Source organism: Equus caballus, chromosome 8 (assembly GCF_041296265.1).
Source record: "Equus caballus isolate H_3958 breed thoroughbred chromosome 8, TB-T2T, whole genome shotgun sequence".
Classification (NCBI taxonomy): domain Eukaryota; kingdom Metazoa; phylum Chordata; class Mammalia; order Perissodactyla; family Equidae; genus Equus; species Equus caballus.
The window spans coordinates 77,440,139-77,459,536 of record NC_091691.1 but is presented as its reverse complement, the minus strand read 5'-3'; the positions used below and the strand labels follow the sequence as shown (position 1 = coordinate 77,459,536).

General features: G+C 45.8%; 1 protein-coding gene across 6 annotated transcripts in view; it reads right to left on the bottom strand.

Moving 5' to 3' along the window:
* The window catches only part of MAPK4 (mitogen-activated protein kinase 4), a 154,580-nt gene that overhangs the window by 41,861 nt on the left and 93,321 nt on the right, over positions 1-19,398 (bottom strand). For 4 of the 6 annotated variants that reach the window (XM_023647816.2, XM_070275657.1, XM_023647815.2 and 1 more), the window contains exon 2: positions 15,311-16,743. In XM_023647816.2, coding sequence (XP_023503584.2) covers positions 15,311-15,856 — 546 coding nt within the window. In that variant the 5' untranslated portion in view covers positions 15,857-16,743. Of the gene's footprint in view, positions 1-15,310; positions 16,928-19,398 lie in introns of all 6 variants that reach the window. The other 2 variants (XM_070275656.1, XM_070275658.1) reach the window with 1 other exon arrangement.

Here is a 19,398-nt window from a genome sequence, read left to right as displayed (position 1 = left end):
TCAGTTTCCCTGGGTTTCTCTCATGTATACATGTTATTAAACTTTTGTTTTTCTCATGTTATTCTGTCTCATGTCAATTTAATTCTTAGATCAGCCAGAAAAACCTAGAAGGGTAGAGGAAAACTTCTTCCTCCCCTACAGTGCTTACACAAACCTAGATGGCATAGTCTACAATACACCTTGGCTAAATGGTACTAATCTGATGGGACTACCATTGTATATGCAGTCTGTAGTTAACCAAAACATAATTATGCAGCACGTGACTGTACTGGCAAGGTTGTGCAACCGTCATTACTATCTAATTCCAGAACATTTTCATCACCCCAACACAAAATCTCATATCCTTTGAAAGTCATGCTCCATTTTTTCCCAATCCCCAGACTCTGGCACCACTAATTTAATTTTTATCTCTATGAATTGGCCTATTCTGTACATTTCATATAAATGAATCATATAATACATGGCCTTTTGTGATTGGCTATTTTCACTTAGCATAATAGTTTCACGATTCATCCATGTTACAGCATGTATCAGCACTTCATTCCTTTTTAAGACCCAAATAGCCAAAATAATCTTGAAAAAGAACAATGTTGGAGGACTTAGACTCCTGATTTCAAGACTTGCTCCAAAATTTCAGTAATCAAGAGAGTGTACTACTGACACAGGAGACACATAAGTGAAGCTGAACCTCTACCTCACGTCATCTACAAAAATGAACTCAAAATGGACCAAAGACTTAAATGTAAGAGCTAAACATATAAAACTTTAAGAAATCATAGGCATAAATCTTTATGATCTTGGATTAGGCAACGGTTTCTTAGATTTGACACCAAAAGCAACAAAAGAAAAAAATAAACTGGATATCATCAAAATGAAAACCTTTTATGCTTCAAAGGACAACATCAAGAAAGTGAAAAGATAACCCGGAGAATGGGAGAAAATTTTTTGCAAACCACTTATCTGATAAGGTACTTGCATCTAGAATATATAAAGAACTTTTATAATTCAATAATAAAAAACTCAAATAACCCAATTAAAAATGGACAAAGGATATGAATAGGCAGTTCCCCAAAGAAGATATACAAATGGCCAATAAGCACATGAAAAGATGCTCTACATCATTAGCCATCAGGGAAATGGAAATCAAACCTACAATGACACACTACTTCACATCCTCTAGGATGGCTAGAGAACACTGTGCTGATCCTAGCTGCAATTAGCCATTTGGGAACATCTTCAATATAAGCCTTTTCAAACATGTCACTATAGGCTTGGCAAAATGGCTATCACTTTCATCCACTGAAAGAACATAAAAACAAAACAAAACAGAAAATGACCAGTGTTGGTGAGGATTTTGAGAAATTGAAGCCTCATACATTGCTGGTGAGAATGTAAAGGGGTGCAGCCACTTTGGAAAACATCTGGTACTTCCTCAAACAGTACCATATGACCCAACAAATCCACTCCCATGTACATACCCAAGAGAAATGAAAACCTAAGTCTACACAAAAACTTGTACATGAATCTTCACAGAAGCATTATTCATAACAGCCACAAAGTGGAAATAACCCAAACATCTACCAGCTGAGGAATAGATAAACAAAATGTGGTTTTATCCACACAATGGAATGGCTTTCAGCACTAAGAAGAAATGAAGTACTGACACCTGCTACCACACGGATGAACCTTGAAAACATTATAATAAGTAAAACAAGCCAACCACAAAGGACCACATATTGTATGATCCTATTTATACGAAATGTCCGGAATAGGGAAATCTATGGAGAAAGAAGGTAGATTAGTGGTTGGGGGATGATGACTCAGGGGAGCAGGCTTTCTTTTTGGGGTGATTAAGATATTCTAAAATAGATTCTGGTGATTGATGCACAACTCTGTGAATAGACCAAAAGCCATTGGATTGTACACTTTAAATGGGTGAATTGTATGGTATGTTCATTATATCTTAATAAAATTGTTTTTAAAGAAAAGAGTTTAGAGGCAAATATAAACCATTCTTCTACTGAAAGGAATACCCTAGCTGGTACCCTTTTTCCAACCAGCTGTGTGCTAGGGCAGCAAGCTCTGGGTCCCTCTGTGGGAACTTATGCTCCTAAGAAGCAGGCGCTGGGCCTCAGTAAGTTTCCAGTGGGGAGAGATGGAAGGAGAGAGTGGTGTGGGAGTGCTAGGGGCAGCAGGAGGGACACGGGAAGGCAGGAGCGCTGCAGGAAGGCGGGAGACTGTGTGGGGTCCCACAGAGAGAAGGAACGGCCCAGGACACAGGGATTATAATTTCCTGTCCTGGCTCCATCGCAGCTCACTATGGGGCCAGGGAGAACTGTTCTGTTCTCCAAGTATCATCACGGGGAAAGCAGAACCAAGTGCCCCCTGTGTCATGACTCTTCCTTCTTCTCATCTCAGAAGGTTCCAGGGGAGTCCTCGAGTTCTGGAGCTGAGCCCAGTTGCATCAGCTGCTCCAGGTCCCCAGAGGCAGCTCTGGTTCCGGATCTGCCTCTCATTAGCAGTGGGCCTTAGATGAGCTCCTCAACCCCAGGGGGTCTGTAATCCTCAGCTATCAAGTGAAGACAAGAAGTAACCCGACCTGCCTCCCTCAGAGGCTTGATATGAGGATCCAGAGTTACCACGGGTGGGAAAGAACTCCCAAGGCGCACTATTGCGAATTGTGGGAAAAATATCAGGGTGGATGTGATATTGACCCCGCGCCCCCTGCCCCCAGCAACAGGAACCACTGGCTATTCATGCTCTCTCATTAGCTTCTGACCCACACAGCCTTTGCAAATTGGTTGGGATCAGGGCTGAGGACAGCTGATGACCACATAACAGCTAAGACAAAAGCCTACAGAGAACCAGAGACACAACTCAGTTCTTCTGGTCTCGGGTTCCTCCGAGCTCAGCTTGTGATCTTCCGACAACCTCCTTCCTACACTGTGATTCCTTAGGCCTATGAAGCCAGGCTGGGCAGGTCATTCCTTGCTCCTGGACTTGTCCTCCTGCACAGGGTACTGTGACTCCAACCCCAAAACAAAAGGTGTAGGGATTAAAAATGGGAAAAATTCATCCCCAAGAAGATGCATCCTGCAGATCACAAGTGCTTTATTGAGCTCACTGTTGGGAGGGCACATGGTTTCTGACGATGTTGCAATGAAATTTTCATGACCATACCCAGGAGGTCCCCATGCCTTGGACACCTGCAGTCTAGGTCAGCTGGGGACACAAGAGGGGCCAGCATGGTGTAGTAGGGAGAATAAGGATGGCTCCTTTTTTCCTGCTGCCTCAGACAACAAGAGGATCTTGTCAGGTGCATGATGGATGATAGAGGGCAAACATGCTAGAAGAGAGGAGAAGGAAGGAACAATAAGAGCCTTGGGGCACTGTAGGACAAGGCCCTACCTCTTCCCAAACCAGCCTAGCCAGGGCGGGCCTCTTGGTTGCTGCTCTATGTGCCTGAATGTGAAAGTCGATGGCAGACATCTAATAAGCACCCCTGGGGAGGCCAGGCCCTGCTCTCTAGTCTCTGCAGGGTGAAGAGTGGAGGGGTAGGGGTGATGGCTGCTCACAGCTGGGACCCATTCTGATTGGTCACCACGGATGTCTATTCTGATTGGTTGGTCCAAAAGCTTACCAATTGTTAAATATTTTGGATGGCACTCCTAGTGTACAACCTCAGTACTCAAACTAGTCTTGGCCAAATTGCAAGAATGTCAAAATTTAGGGGGGCTCCCTATTCTGGTATCCTTTGGGTTAAACACACTCCCCCACGCCCAGTGCTTCCTAATCGATCTATTTTGACAAGCTTTTTCAAATAAGGGTTTTCTGACTTGTTCCCACTCTGCTTCACTCCTTCAATTTGTATCTTAGAAGAGAAACTTAGGCATGGTCAATTGACTCCATAAAATTTACTGTCAGTGGTGGAATTTCAGGTATCTGAGAACAGAGAAACGTCCTCCAATAGTGATTAATAATCATAGAGCTAATATTTACCAAGCCCTTCTCAGCTGTCTGACACAGTGCTAAGCATTTCACACACATCATTTCATCTAGTCCTCACACAGCCCTATGAAGCAGAATCTGTTATTATGAGGGGACAGAGCCAGCCTGAGGCAGGGTAAGCACCTTGCTCAGGGTCACATGGTATCAGTCATCATCTGCCCACTCCACCCATGAGGAGGGTCGTCCTGCTTCCCAGGGCCATGACACACCCAGATGAGCCTGCCCCATGGTCCCTGCAGAGGCAGCAGCTGAGGCAGGGCTGCCACTCTGGGTGGGGAGGTAAGATGTACACATTTGACACAATGGGCACCAAAGAGCAGAAAGCAGTCGAGGGTTGGCGTGTACACACTCCTGGGCTGGATGCCGGTGTGCTTGACCCTTCTCTCTCAGGCACCGAATAATTCAGGTTAACCACACTTTTTGTAACAAACATGTTTTTGGTAAACTTACTCTTGCAACAAACTTCTCCGACCTACCTCCCACCTGAAAAGGTTACTGTGATAAAACTATGCATGTTCATGTTGCACATTTTTGGGAATTACAGAAAAATAAAAAGGGGAAAAAAGCCAAGCGTTGCCCAATCATTGCTAACATTTTGGAGGTTTTACTTCTAGTCTCTTTTTTATGTCAGCCTTTTCTCCTCATTTTAAACTGTTATGATCATACCATCTATACAATTCTGCATCTTGCTTTTTAAACCTAATAATTATTACATAAACATTTTTTATGTTATTGTAAACTCTTCAAAAACACCATTGAAAATAGCTGTATAACATTGTTTAGTGGATGAACCATAGTTCACTTAACTATGCCCCAATCTCCAACACGAATTTGTCAAGTTTAGGTTTTCATGGGTCAGGTTTTCTCTAAGTAAAGGAGTGGTGTTTGCCAACAGCTGAGCTCTGTGTATCTAGAAGTTAAAGTGTCACAGCGGATCACACAGTTTGAATTTGCCTTTTTTACTTGGGGACGAGTTTAAAATGGTACTGAGGTAGGATAAGAGGATTCTATAGACAGTGTCCCTGAATCTCAATAAGGCATTTAGCTAAACCTCTTAGGATGTTTTTGTGGACAATGAAGAAACACGGGTCAGACAACTATTTACCTATGTAAATTCACAACTGGTTGGACAAGTAAATCCAAAGAATGCTAACTTAGGGTCAGTGTCACCCTGGAGGGAGGGGTCTAGTGGCCAGGAGGCTAAGTCTTTCATGTAATCTCTTTACCCATTTTTTAATCAGTGATATGGGTGTAGTCCTAGAAGACAGGCTTATGAATTATGAAGCTATAAGGGATAAGATTATGCGATAGAACAAAGATCCCAAAAGATGTCATCAGGTTGGAATATTTGCCTGAAGCCAACAAGATGAAATCTATTAGGGGTGAGCGTAAAGTCTTGTACTTGGGCTAAAAAATCAACCACATAAATGTCAAATAGAGAATTCTGAGCTTAATAGAAGTTAGTTGGCTACAATCTCAATATGAGCAATAGTTGACAACGGCTGCCAAAAAAACACCGCAGCATAAACAGCGAGTCATTTATGGAACAGAGATGTCACATTCCCACCGACTCTGCTGCTTAAATCACCTAGTATCTGTTCTGGAACACATGTTTTAAGATAGGGTCTGACAAGTAGGAGGTCAATGAAAGGACAGTCTGGATAGTGTGAGCTCTGGGAACACTGTCATCTAAATAGCCAATGAGGCCATATAGCTCATATAGCCTCTGAAGCCACTATTAGGTAGCTCTTCTATTGGGCTTTGAAACCCAATTGTGCCATTTACTAGCTGGGTGACCTTGGACAAGTTACTCTCTGTGCCCCAGTGTCTCCATCTGTAAAATGGGGACAACAGCAGCATTTGTTATCATTATTATTATTATTATTAGGTTGTTATGAGGACTAATAGGTTAACACCTGGCAAACACTTAGAACAGTGCCTGAATATTACTATGTGAAGAGGACGGGGTTCTAGGCTGCAGAGCTTTAGAGAAGTATGATAGACGACTTCAAATATCTGAAAGTTTTATCCTGAGAGGCTCTTGAGGACCATGCTCAATTCAGCGAAAAGGCAAAGGTTTGTCTTCTTCATTAGTCAATAAGCATTTAATAAGCATGTATTATGGGTCAGATACTGTGGTAGTGCTAGGAATAGAGAGATGAATGAGATCCATACTCTTTCCTAAGGGCCCCACTGTCTATTGGGGAAGAGGAGTGTAGACAGGTACTCACAATAGTGTGGGGATAACTGCTTTGAGCAACCAGAGGAAGGTGTGATAAACTCTCCCCTGGGGAGCTGGGCAAAGCTTAGCAGAGGTGGGGCTTTTGAGCAACATCTGCAAGGATAAGTAAAAGTTTATGTGGGAGCAGCAGGAATAGAGTGTAGGACAGAGCTGTCACTAAGTATTGTATTTTCCAGGGAAAGGTGACAAGTCAGTGACATTACAGCACAAGGTGAGTGGCGTGGCAACAAATGAAGCCAGAGATAAGGGCTGGTCTCTCCCAGATCAAAGGAATGTGGTACTGATATAGAAGGCAGCCAGGAAAGTCAGGATAACCATAGTAATGTGATACTCCCCCCGAGCCTTCTATTTCAATACTACTGTCTTCTTAACAGGTAACCCTAGCAAAAGCTGCATAAAGAAACAATATTTCAGGAGAAAACTGAAAAGGATTTGATTCAATTTTCTAATCATCCTTCTTCAATATAAATGTGGGAATATTTGCCTGTAGAGTAAGACAGTGCCATGTTCCTGGAACATTTACAACCTTGGAGTACCCAAGTGGAGAGACTGCAGCAAGGACTGGAGCAGTTGGGATCCTTTCCACCGAGACTGAAGATACTATCTGAAAAGGAGTTCCCTTACCAGCACATTCACTCAGGTATAAAGAGAAGGAGGAGTATATTATTCAACACTTATCCCCCAAGGTTCTCCACTTAATTCAACTCAATAGTCTTCATTAAGCATACTACAGGGGATGTAGAGATAAGTAGGTCATCAACACTTCCTTCAAGGTGCTTACAATCTAGCATTAAAAGATAAGTAGCCAGGGGCTGGCCCCGTGGCCAAGTGGTTAAGTTCGCGCGCTCCGCTGCAGGCGGCCCAGTGTTTCGTTGGTTCGAATCCTGGGCGCGGACATGACACTGCTCATTAAGCCACGCTGAGGCAGCGTCCCGCATGCCACAACTAGAAGGACCCACAACAAAGAATATACAACTATGTACTGGGGGGCTTTGGGGAGAAAGAAAGGAAAAAATAAAATCTAAAAAAAAAAAAAAAAAAAAAAAGATAAGTAGCCACACAGAGCATGACATCATCGAATGTTAGGACTGGCCTCTTCTGGTCATGATGGAGTAATCAGTACTGGATTTGCCCTCCTGCTGTAAGCAACTATAAACTCAACAAACCTACATAGCAGATGTTTTTAGGCACTGGACAATACGCTGTGCAGGATCCCTGAGAGACAGGAAGGAAACTCATAAGGTGAGCCTCATGTTCATCCTGGCACTCTGCCTGGGTAGATTTCCCAAGCACAGCATAGGGAGGTGGAGCAAAGCAGAACATAGTTGTCCTACTAAGCTGAGGAAGTAGAGACTGGAGTCTGAAGCAGCTGAAGCATCTGGAACTGACAAAGCAGGATATTGGAGAGGAAGGAGCTTCATAGGGTAGGGGTCCAGAAGTTTGTGGAAGGGGGTCCCCATGGATCTCTGGCTGAGGGCTGGGCTGCACATACACAGGGTGAGACTCTGGCAAGGTCTAGCAGAAAGCACTTACTTTGGAACTAAGAGCAGACCAGGGATTGCAGAGACTTTGGATCCATAGAAGTTCCAGCCTCAACAGAAAGGAAATACCTTGTTAACATTCCAGGCACTCAGGTGAGACAACAGAAAGGACATGCCATAGGAGTAAGAACCGTGCTCTAGAGTAAGGGCTACTCTAGGACTGCCCTATCAAAACCTAAACTAAGCCTTAACAGAGTCAAGGAGAACCATCAGTAAATTAACTGCCTGCGAGAACAAAATTCAACAGTCATTAAAGGAAGACAATATAATTTGGGCTCCTTTCAGAGTATCAAATGCAATGTCCACAAACAATCAAAAATTACTAAAATGTGGAGGAGCATGAAAATGTGACCCAAATTTAAGAAAAAAGTAGTCACTAGAAAAACAGACCCTGAGATGTCCCAGATATTGGAATTACCAAAGACTTTGAAGCAGCTATTAGAAATGTGTTAAAGGACTTAAATGAAAATATGGTCTCAATGAGTGAAGAGATGGGGAATCTCAGCACATAAATGGAAACTGTAAAAAAGAACCAAATGAAAATTCTAGGAGGGAAAAGCACATTACCGAAAATGAAAAAATTCAACAAATGAGCTTACTGGCAAATTAGAGATGGCAGAAGAAAGGGTCAGTGAAACTGAAGGCAGAACCACAGAAATTACCCATTCTGAAAAAAAGAGAGAAAACAGATTGGACAATCTTTTGTGGCAATACCAAGCTGAGTTATCATACATATAATCAGAGCCTAGAAGAGAAGAGAGAGAAAGTGGGACAGAAAAAGAAAATTGTCCTTTCTCCAGGACATTTATGTCCCAAAGGTAAGGAAAAAAATCAACTTACAGATCGAAGAAATTCAATGAACCCCAAAAAGGATAAGTGTAAAGAAACCCCACCTGGGCACATCACAGTCAAACCACTGAAAGTTAAAGATCTATGTAATCAACTGCTCACTCCAAGCAGAGAACTAGACACACAGGGACAGGCAAAAGGGTGAGCTTTGATATGAAGAGGAAGGCAGCAGAGCATGGCTGCTGTGCACTCGTACAGCTAGGCCAGTTGTTAGAATGATGCAATATCTGCAAACTGGTTGTGAAATAGCCACTGCTCCAAGCCCCTGATTTCCTCATTCATCACCTTGGCTTCATTCCCAGATACTCTCAGACTGCCCCATGATCTGGCAATAAAGGGTCAATTCCTGGCAAGCAGGGCTCCTCCAGGACCCTGCCTTAGGACTCTGGCTGGCTTCCTTTCTGATTGGTTGGTGCCTGGGCCATGCCAGTTGTTAAAGATTTATAATATTGCCCCCGGAGCTCAGCTGGGTTATTCCCATGAAGGGAGGCTGGGGAGTGGCATTCTTGGAGCGGGTAGAAGAGGACCCCAGCACACCCAGGAACAGAGTGTAGACCCTGCTCCTGGGGGTGGGGCTGCAGTGGGAAGGGGAAGGGAGGCACTTAAAGCCAATAAAATTAGCTTTCCAAGCCTGCCTGAGTGTTCAGGGACACTTGACTCTCTAGTACAACCTTTGTTCTAATCCCTTAGGTCATATTTTCCCCTTTTAAAAGGGGATATTTCATAGCCTTTTAAATAAATCTTTTCAGCTCCACTGAGTTGGAATAACACGCTTAGCGGCTTAAGAACTTCTAGCTGGGCCTTCGGCGAATCGTCCTTCCACAAGCCCATTTTCTCATGAAACCCTGGGCTCTGAGTATGCCTGGGCCTCTTCCAGTGTCAACATTGTGGACCCCAGTCTTATTCTGGGATCCTGGGAAGTCCTTCCTCATCTCCTGTACCTTGAGGTTGCCCATCTGAAATATAAGCACACAGAATGCCAAATGGACACTTTCTTGATCACCAGCAAAAATGCTATTTCAGCCACAGAAAAGAGTATTCTTCCTCCTCTTCCATTTCAGGTTCAGTTTCAAGGGAATTTGTGCCTTAGCAGAGCTTTCTGCGTGTCTGCCCAGGCAGACAAGGGGAGGTTATCTTGGCCTAGACAGACAAGAAGGCACCAAACGAAGGCAGAGTGGGCAGGAGAGGGAGGAGGTGAGGTTGATCAACATGATTAAGCCAGCATAAATGCTGCCCAGCACAGTTCCATGCAAAGCTTTCAGAAGCTGGCTGTATGTGTTCAGCATCATGGACCTCTTTGCCTCCTTTGGGGCCTCGAATTGAACCACAAGCCTTAACAAACTACAACAATTTGCTGAGCCCTCAATCAAACACTCAATTTCACTGAGCTGTGAAACCTATGTCTTCGTTTTAAAATAACATCTAGTGAAGTCGCAGAATGAAAAGTTTATGTTTTCTAAAGTCACTGTTCATATCACTTAACTATTGTTAAAATTAAACCTAAACAGAACCAAGACTCCTTTTGGTTTAGGTCTCTGGTTTCTGTAGCTTTCTGCCAAACTAGAGTGATGGTGAAACAGGCACTTTCCAACGTGATGTGATTGAGGCCCTACGAGTCAGCTTGCCTAAGACAATCTTCACAATTCCGTCTCAGTGCCTGATATCTCCACCATTAACTACCCCTTACGTTAAGGTATCAGCTTCAAATACACCTGTGTTACCTGGGAGGCATTCTTAGTCTTCTGTACTATGCTGAAGTTTGAGAAGCACAGCTGCAAACATCAGTAAACACATCAGCAGCATCAGCTTTCTGTCCACAGACAAGCTATTCCACGTCTTCAGATCAGTGGTTCTTGAACGTTAGTGAGCATCAGAATCACTGGAGGCTTGTTAGAACACAGCTCGCTGGGCCTCATCCTGAGTTTCTGATTCAGTAGGTCTGAGATGGGACCTGAGAATTAGCATCCCTAACAAGTTCCCAGTGAAGCTGATGCTGCTGGTCAGGACCACCCTTTGGGAACCACTGTACTAGTTGATTTCTAAAGAAACTCCATGAGATATGGAGGCAAAGTGTGGAAGCATGCTGATAATGAAGGAGGTGAGAAGACAGGGTTCTGAAGTAGAAAGAGGTCAGGGCCCAAAGGCAGGACAGCCTAGCAGAAAACTTAGACTTGCTCCAATGATCCACCAAAACACAAGAGCCTTTGGTTGTCCAAATTCTGGGGGCCTCTTCCTCTTGCTTTCTTTGGGGGATATTTTCTGCCTACTGCCCTCAGGAAAGGGACAAAAGGCGGTTCCTTCTCCCAGCCACAGGTGGCCTTTTCCTGGAGGGAAGTGTTCACACAGTTAATCAAGCTGTCAATGTGCTGTTTGGCCCTCTGCACAGTCTCCCAGGGGCTCTTGACATTTGTTAGAATTTACACAGAACTCAGTGAAGTCTTAAACTATATATTTTTTCTCTTTTGAGATGATCTACTCCCTAATAGGATAAATTCAAAGGAAAACATGCTCTGATCTTTCAGCTGCCTCTTCTCGACACAAACAATAAAGAACTAATTAGTGGGCCCACTGAGGAGGCAGACAGAAAGGGATTCCTAACAGGACCCTAGACTGGGAAGCCATCCTTCAGGTAGGGACTCTTGACTTTGGTCATCATGTCAGGAGTTGGTTCCATATTTCAATGGAGGGGAAACTGGCATTGAGGTGTCTGCCTGGTATTACTATGGCATCTATTGGGCAGATAGTTCTGTTAGTGATTTAGCCCTTTGTATGCCTGAAAGCACTTTGACTCTAACAAGAATCCTATGAAATCAGCAGAATAGGAATGACAACCTCATTTGACAGATCAGACAATTGAGAAGTGAGGCTCAGAAAAAAACAGTGGACATGGAGTCGAAACATGTGTGTTGTACTCCTGGCTCAGCCACTCATCGTGTGGCCTTGAGGGGCTCTCTTCCCCTTTCTAGGCCTCGGTTTTATCATCTGTGAAATGAAGGGGATGGACAAGGTGATTGTGAGGTCTTTGTACAGATCTCTTATTCTAGGAATAAGCCACACAAGGAAAAGGACTTGCCTGGGGTCATGCAATTAGTGAGATGAGTCATAATAACACAGAGAGACCAATGCTCCCCATGCCGTCCCTGTTGAGAAAGAGAATTCAGAGCACCTCCAGTGCCACCACTGCCATCTCCCCAACAGTTTGGGCTGCTGGGGCCTCTAGTTGACCTCTGAGCATCAAAAGACCAAGACCCCTAGGGGTGGTACGGTAGAGGGGCACATACCCAGAATGCTCCCTGACTGTGACTGGAAACCCCAGTGCTGCCAGCTGATTAGAAAGGAGAAGGCCATTTCCTTTAGCATCTTCTTCACCAGACACAATGGGCACCAACCCCATCCAGGGCCCTCTGATAGATGAGGGGATGTGGAAGCAAAGCAGACTTACTGTCTACTCGTGAGAAAGTCACGATGAGGAGAGTGAGAACCCAGCTCCTGCATATTGCTGGATAGGTTGTGCTTGTCCACCAAGGGGCCAGGTTCAGCCCCTAGTCGGATCTTGAAGCCTATACCTGGCATAGGTCTGAATTGGCCTGCAAAAAGGAGTGCCTTTTTTGCAACTCACACAAAGGCGCTAGCAGCGGCCCAATGAGCACAGTCTTCTTCAAGGCAAGTACAGGATCCATAGAACTTTAGAAGGCACCAAGTTTAGAGCAGTTGGCATGTAGACATCATCCTCCAAGCAGACTGAGGAGAACAGATGCACCCATGTGACCCCAATTGAGCCACTGACCAGAAGAATTATGTGCTCTCTTTCCAAGAGTCAAACCTTCTAACCACATGGAATCAATGAATCCAACTAGCTTCCTATCTGTACTGTGCTGGTAAGTGACAATCCTTCCATCTGTTCAGGACAGTCAACAGAATCAACTGGGCTATGTCTCAGGCACAATGATTAAACTGCCTGGGCGAAACCAAGATGAACACGACCTTCAAGAACCAAGGGGCTCTCAGCCTAGCGGAGCACAAAAGACACAGACACAAACACCCAGAAGCAGAACAGAGAATGGTCAGCGCTAGAAGATCCAGGTTATGAGGTGGGAAAATGTGACCTGAGAATTCAGAGGAAGGAAAGATTAATTTCAACTGGGGACCCAGAAAGCCTTCATGAAGGAGATGGCACATGGAGAGACCGTCCATCAAAGATGCCAGAAGGCCCAAGTTCTAGAAGGCCAGTCAGCCAAGTAATGAAAAAACCAGTTCCTTCCATTTTAAAATGGAGCATTTGCCCTAAGTGCCTCACAGCATTATGAGGATTAAATGAGAACTCATTTAAATGCACATCAGATAAACAAAAGCACCAAATATAAAGCCTTTCGTCATCACCAGGGGAAGCGTGGGGAGGAAGCTAAAAGCAGAAAGCCTCTGAGGGAGGAGGTGGGTGGGGCGGGTGGTGCCTGCCAAACCCAGGGTTAATGTGAACACCTACCAGGCTCGTAACTGGCTCCAGCAATTTTTTAAAAACTCCCACGGCTAATTTTATTGAAGAGAGCCAAGAAGAGTAAGTCAGAATGTCTAAATTCCTCTGCATCAGGAAAATTAAAGTCTCAACCAGAGAAGTGGCTTGCCACCCTGAATAACAGGATAACAGCCACTTATGGTCAGTGGTCGGTGAACCTGGGTCTCCTCCCTGGCTCCCTGGGCCCAGCATGCACTTAGCAGTACTCATGAATGAAAGGATGGGCTTCCTTCTACTTTCCAAGGGGCTTATTCATGTTCCATTTTGATTTGCAACTACAAGCCAGTGGGGCAGACAGGGCACCTATTATCATCTTTGTCAAAGATGGGGAAACTGAGGTTCCCGGAGGATGAGTGTCCATGTCCCAAGCTAGCACAGTCAGAAGGGAGGCCAAAACTTCGTCTCGTCACACAGCATCACTTCCTCACACCATGTCATCTCCTAGGAACTACTACTACAGTCAATCTTCGCCCCAGCTAGTCACCTTCCCTGACTTTACTGAAGGCCTACTATGTGCTGTTTTGAGTACTTTCCCTGCAATCCTGCACTTAATCAGACCCTTCCATCAAGGGAGGTCCTATTATTATTCCAAAATGTACTGGTTTATTCCAATTCAGAAGATGGTTTTGTGCATCCCAACAAGACTGTCATGGATCCCCTGGTCCTTTTACCAGATAAGAACTGATTTGGATTAAAACTTCCAAAGTCATTTAAGTCATTGCTCCTTAGAAGAAACAGAAGGTAGAAACAGCACAGGGCTTTAGGAAGACAGAGGAGGGGACTGCTTTCTTGTTTTTTTCTTTTTACCATGGACATTCCTGCCTATAGAGCTGCCTGTCAGTTTTGACAGATGGCTTGGCTGCAGGAGAGGGGCAGAGGGCAAGCTCATGATTAAGGCAGCACCAAGGAGCTATAGCCAGCTGGGCTGATTTGGGGTCTGAAATCTGGGCCAGAGCCCAAGTTCCAGCCAGTGAGGGTGAGACAGGGAGGCCTGCCCCCCCCACCCCCCACCAGACATCCTCCCACTGTAGCTGCACCGGACAGGTCAGTGTCTTTCTTTGCATCTGTGACCTTTTAGCCACAGGCAAATAGGGTGGCAAGGGAGAGCAGGGAAATGGGGTCTCAGAGAAAGCTGAAGCTTGTTGAAGGTCAGAGCTACCCTCCCCTTCATGACCCACCCCAGCTCCTTGGCTGATAACCATTTATGGTGCACCTACTTCACAGGGGATGTTTTTACTCTAATTAAAAAAATTTGTGGTACAAAGGTTTTAGCAGGAGGCTGGAAATGACACCCACCCCCCCAGCTCTGTTGAGGAGCACTTGGTGACATGCACTCAAGCTGAGGTGCTCAGAGGCAGGAACTGGGGGTGGGAGAATAGAATTTCAGAGGACTCTCAGCTCCTGAAGGGAGCAGTGGATTAGATAAGAAGAGGTTTGGGGCCTTGAGAACCAGTGTAAGTGTCTCCACCAGAGTGACCAGGTCAGCTCTGATCTCTGCAACTGGTGGAGCAGTTAGCCATCCACCACACGGGGTCTCAGTACCATCCAGACACCCGTAGCTTTAGTATCACACTGAGGAGCCAGGGCATCCGGGACCCTGGAGAGCGGAGCCATTGGCTGGACAACATACACTGAGGATTAGTTGATCAGATTAACTGTTCGTGCCCCCTGCTCAGTGACAGAGAGAATGGGACACAGAATGGGCCAGCTTTGATGGGAGGAGGTGGCGAGATGAACCGGAGCTTAAGGCTCGTATGGGGAGAAGCCTCACCGGAGTCCTGAGCAGACGGTAGTGGGGGGAGGTGGTTAGGTGGACAGCAGGGATAAGAGGATGCTAGAGGCAAATTCACCTGCCACACAATTTTAAAGCCATAGAGTTTAGAGCTGGAAGAAATGTTAGAGATCATCTAGTCCAACCCCTTCCTGTACAGCCTGGAGTTATTGGTCATGGCCATGTGGCAGAGCCAAGACTAAGAAGCAGAACCCCACCACAACAGCTTTTCAGGCCAGTGATCTTTCTAGCACCCTCCAGCCTCCCTCAGATACTGACCCCAGTCCCCTGATTCCTATGGAGATAAGAATGTGTGCCTCTGGAACACTGTGAGCATTTTTGAGGATTCCATGGACCACCCTATCAGCCATTCCAGACAGACATACCTTGTGTGAATAATGCTGGTCCACGATCCTTGCCAACCCGAAATCACCAATCTTGAGCACAAGGTCCTCCGTGCTGATGAAGATGTTGGCGGGCTTCAGGTCCCTGTGCAGCACGTTGGCGGAGTGGATGTACTTGAGCCCACGGAGCAGCTGGTACATGAATAGCTTTGCGTGCTCCTCTGTCAGCGTGCCCTGCTCCAGCAGGCGAGCCAGGTCGGTCTCCATGTACTCCTGGACGATGTAGGCCACGCTGAACTTGAACAGCTCGCCCTGCAGGTCAGTGCCCTTGGGCCCCAGCACCTCGTACACCTTCACGATGTTGTCGTGGTCCAGGCGCCGGATGATCTTGATCTCTCGGAGCGCATGCTTCATGCTGCGGGCGTCACTCAGGGCGATCTTCTTCACGGCCACCTTCCGGCATGCCCTGCTGTCCACGGCTGACAGCACCAGCCCATTGACGCCGAAGCCCAGGGGTTGGAAGTTAACGAAGCGCCCACCGAGGTCATACCCATAGACACTGGCGATGCAGTCGCCCTTCTCGGCCATTGTTGGCTTAGTGGTCAGGGGCTGCCCGAATGATGAAGGGGCAGTCACGAAAGCCCAAGTTACAGCTAGTGGCTTCCCCAGCACACCTCATTCTGTCAAGTCCAAAGCTGAAAGATGCTTTTTCTCCTGGTGATGTCACTGCCACCAGCTCTCTGGAGACAAGAGTGGCATATGTCTACACTCGCTGAGCTGCAGAAGTCGGAGCTCAGACTGTCTTTTTAACTTGCAGTGAGGGGGCTGTCCTCTAACTCCAGCATATCCTGAACCCTCCTCGAAGCTTCGAAAGGTTCATGCTTCTTTCAAATATAGCATGTTGGAAAGAAAAACAGGTCCTGTTATCGATGTGAACGTAAAATTTCCTATCATAACGGATCTCAAAGTAAAGATGCAGACACTGTTCCCTTGAAATCTCTGTTAAAAGAGGCTCCTTCTGGCTGAAACGTGAAGCTGTTGCTAAGCTGTGTTCCTTTACTTATGATGGTCCAAAGTTCAGTTGTATCACAGCCTCCAGCAGCTTGATAGCTGCTCTCTGCGTCCCAAGCAGTATGAAGGGATTTCGATAACGGATTCTGGAGGCTTCCAGAGGGTTCTTTCCACCTCTGTCAGCTCCCCTTTCTACCAGCTCATCTTCGATTCTGAAAACCCAAACCAGTCTGCTGAGCACTGGTGAAGAAAGCTGGAGAAACCCAAGCACCTTTCATGAGCTCTACACCTGAAGTCCCAAAGCCGCGGGAAGCTCAGCTGCCAGGCCAGGATCCTCCGGAGGCTTCAGATGGGGGCAGCATCCTCTGTCACGCCCTCATCCACGCCACCTCAAAGGAGACTGTGTTCTGCTGGAGTCGGTGAGGCTGCAGGAAGGTGGCATCTCTCAGACCACGTCTCCTTCCCTGTCAAAGAAAGAACGTTGGGTAAATTTCCACACTCCGGCTTCCAACACCTTTCCACTTGCGTGTCCTTTGTTAACCAGCCCAAGTGTTATTTGATCTGTCCAGCCAGCTGAAACACTGCTTGCTCAGGGGATTCCAAGCTTTGCGCTGCCCAGTCACCCCTCCTGCTGCGTGCAGCGTTTCCCTGGAAGGGGGAGAAGACGAATTGATTTGATAAGACCATCAAATGGTGTGCCTTTTATGTAAATGCCTGCTCCCCAAAGGTTCACGCACACAAATTGTGGGTGGGAATGATCAGTTCTGACCTTTGCGAAATTCATACATTCTGCTCCTCAAACGCGTGTCATCCCTAGCTGAGAAATGTGAGAGAAAAAAGTAACTAGTTGCAGACAGAAAATAAAGGGTCAATAATCTTGTGTTCCCACTTGGACCCCTTTTCTTCCCTCTTTTGCAAATGTCTTTGAATACTCCAAGAGACAATTTGCCATGCACAGAGATTTAATTACATTTGTATCTCTTGCTTCCCACGTAGGTGGCATAAGCACACATACCAAATTACAAGGAAATTATATTGCCACCCTAAAAAAGCGACTCTCTGCCCAGCAAACCAGGGCACATGGTGACACCAGGACTGGCATGGCGAGCTATATTCTTTTTGATGATAGAGACCCAGCTCTTCAAAGCAATGGGTTGAATCCAAGCCCAACTGCCCCCTGGTGGCTGCTGCCTCAAATTACAGACATAGGAACTAAGTGGGGAGAAAAAACTGCAAAACTAGCAATAGAAATTCCAACCTCTGAAGCAAAGGCAATATCATAGCTTCTAAGGGAGTGGCAGGCTTTATAAGTTTATTAAGTTCATAGACACACAGAAAATAAATACTGTCTCCAGCATTGGAAATGAATCTAGCTGGGGCTGCTGCTTAATTCTCATCATACTGTAGGCCTCATTCCGTAGGAATACTTTCATATCTGAACTCTGCACAACTCTGCAAATGATAAATGAAGCAAAATAACAGGCAACTCAATGCTCTGAAATTAAGGGGGCAAATTAGAAGACACAAATGATCTAAAATAGTAAATAATGAGATGCTCTCTAGAGGCTTCCATTGAAAGAAATTTGCCAAGGGTCTGGAACATAGTAATTGTTCAACAGATGTTACTTGTTGTTGCTGTTGTTAAAAATTCCCTTACACTTGAATAAGATGTATCTACTATTCTGGTGTTTCATCAAATCTTAAGCAATGCTACTCTGCATGTTTTGTTGGGCCCAGCAGCAAAATAATCATAGTCTTACAGAATTTCAGATTGGGAAGTCCAGTGGTCCTTAGCTGGGGATGGACCTGCCATCCTTGGCTCATTTGACAAGGAGTCACTACTGGCCTTTCAGAGGCAGGGTCAGAGATGCTACCCATCCTGCTGAACATCCCCATCAGTGAATAACTGACATCCATCCCCAATGCCAACAGCACTTCCACTGAGAGACAATGATTCTAGTCTAAGTTCTCATTTTGCAGATGAGGGCACTGAGGCTCAGAGAGCACCAGCTCAGTGTTCCAGTTAGACAGGGTCAATAAACATTTGATGAATAGATAAATGAAGACCGTCCACTCTGTTTGAGGATGCCTAGCCAGTTGGAGACAGTACTGAGACCACCCACTGAGCCACAGTCTATGGCCTGTGCTAGTGAAGTCCACCTGGATATCTAACTCTGGGGGACAAAAGAGCCACCCCAGTGCCCCAACCCATCCTTCTGACTCCTGCTGCCCAAGTCAGGTAAGGGAAACTAAACTGGAACTTCTTTCACTTTCCATTTATGAGCCTGGTCTGGTTCCCAAGGGCCCAGCAAACAGAGGCTTCATGAAGAGAGATGCTCAAGCCTTCTTCCCTTTCCAGCTCCCACTGGGTTGCACACAGAGACAGGAACAAGCACCTAAGCAGGAAGGAGATGACATCACCAGGAAGCCGAAAGCAGGATTTGTCTGAGATCAGCTGCAATGCAGATAATCTGTGAATAATTAAGAGGCGCTTTATTTATTTTTAAAACTCTTCCCTTTTCCTCTCACATAGGGGAGGGACTGTCTCCCTTGTGTGCGTGTGGTCTTCCCAACATGCTGTCAGCTTCAGTGGGCAGGTACCATGTCACCTTGGGAAGGCTCGGTTCCAGCCACTCCACCTTCCTCGTGGTCCTCTAAATATACTCTTTCAATTCCTGCCATGTTTCTTGGCTTGCACCTTCCCAGTTCCTGAAATGTTCTCCGGCTTCCTCCCCACTTGTTGAAATCCTGCCCATCCTTCAGAATTCAGATGAAGTCTCACTTCCTCTCTAAAGCCTCCATCCCAGTCTCAGCGACATTTCTCCCTTTTCTAAACTCCCGAAGTGTGTTCGTGCGTTTACTGTACTTGACATTTACCATATACTAATCTGGGCTGTTATTTAACTTTTTATACATGTCCATCTCCCAACCAGACTTTAAGCTTTTCAAGTCCAGGGCACAAAGTAGTGCTTAGACAATAACTGGGGATTGGAAGAACCTGAGGAACGTTTGTTATGTCTACAAAATTGGATGCCCACATTTCCCAGACGGTCAGCCTCCCCCCAGCCCATCTTGCTGCTCTAATGCAACTTGATCAACAGGGCTCTCCTCATATCCAG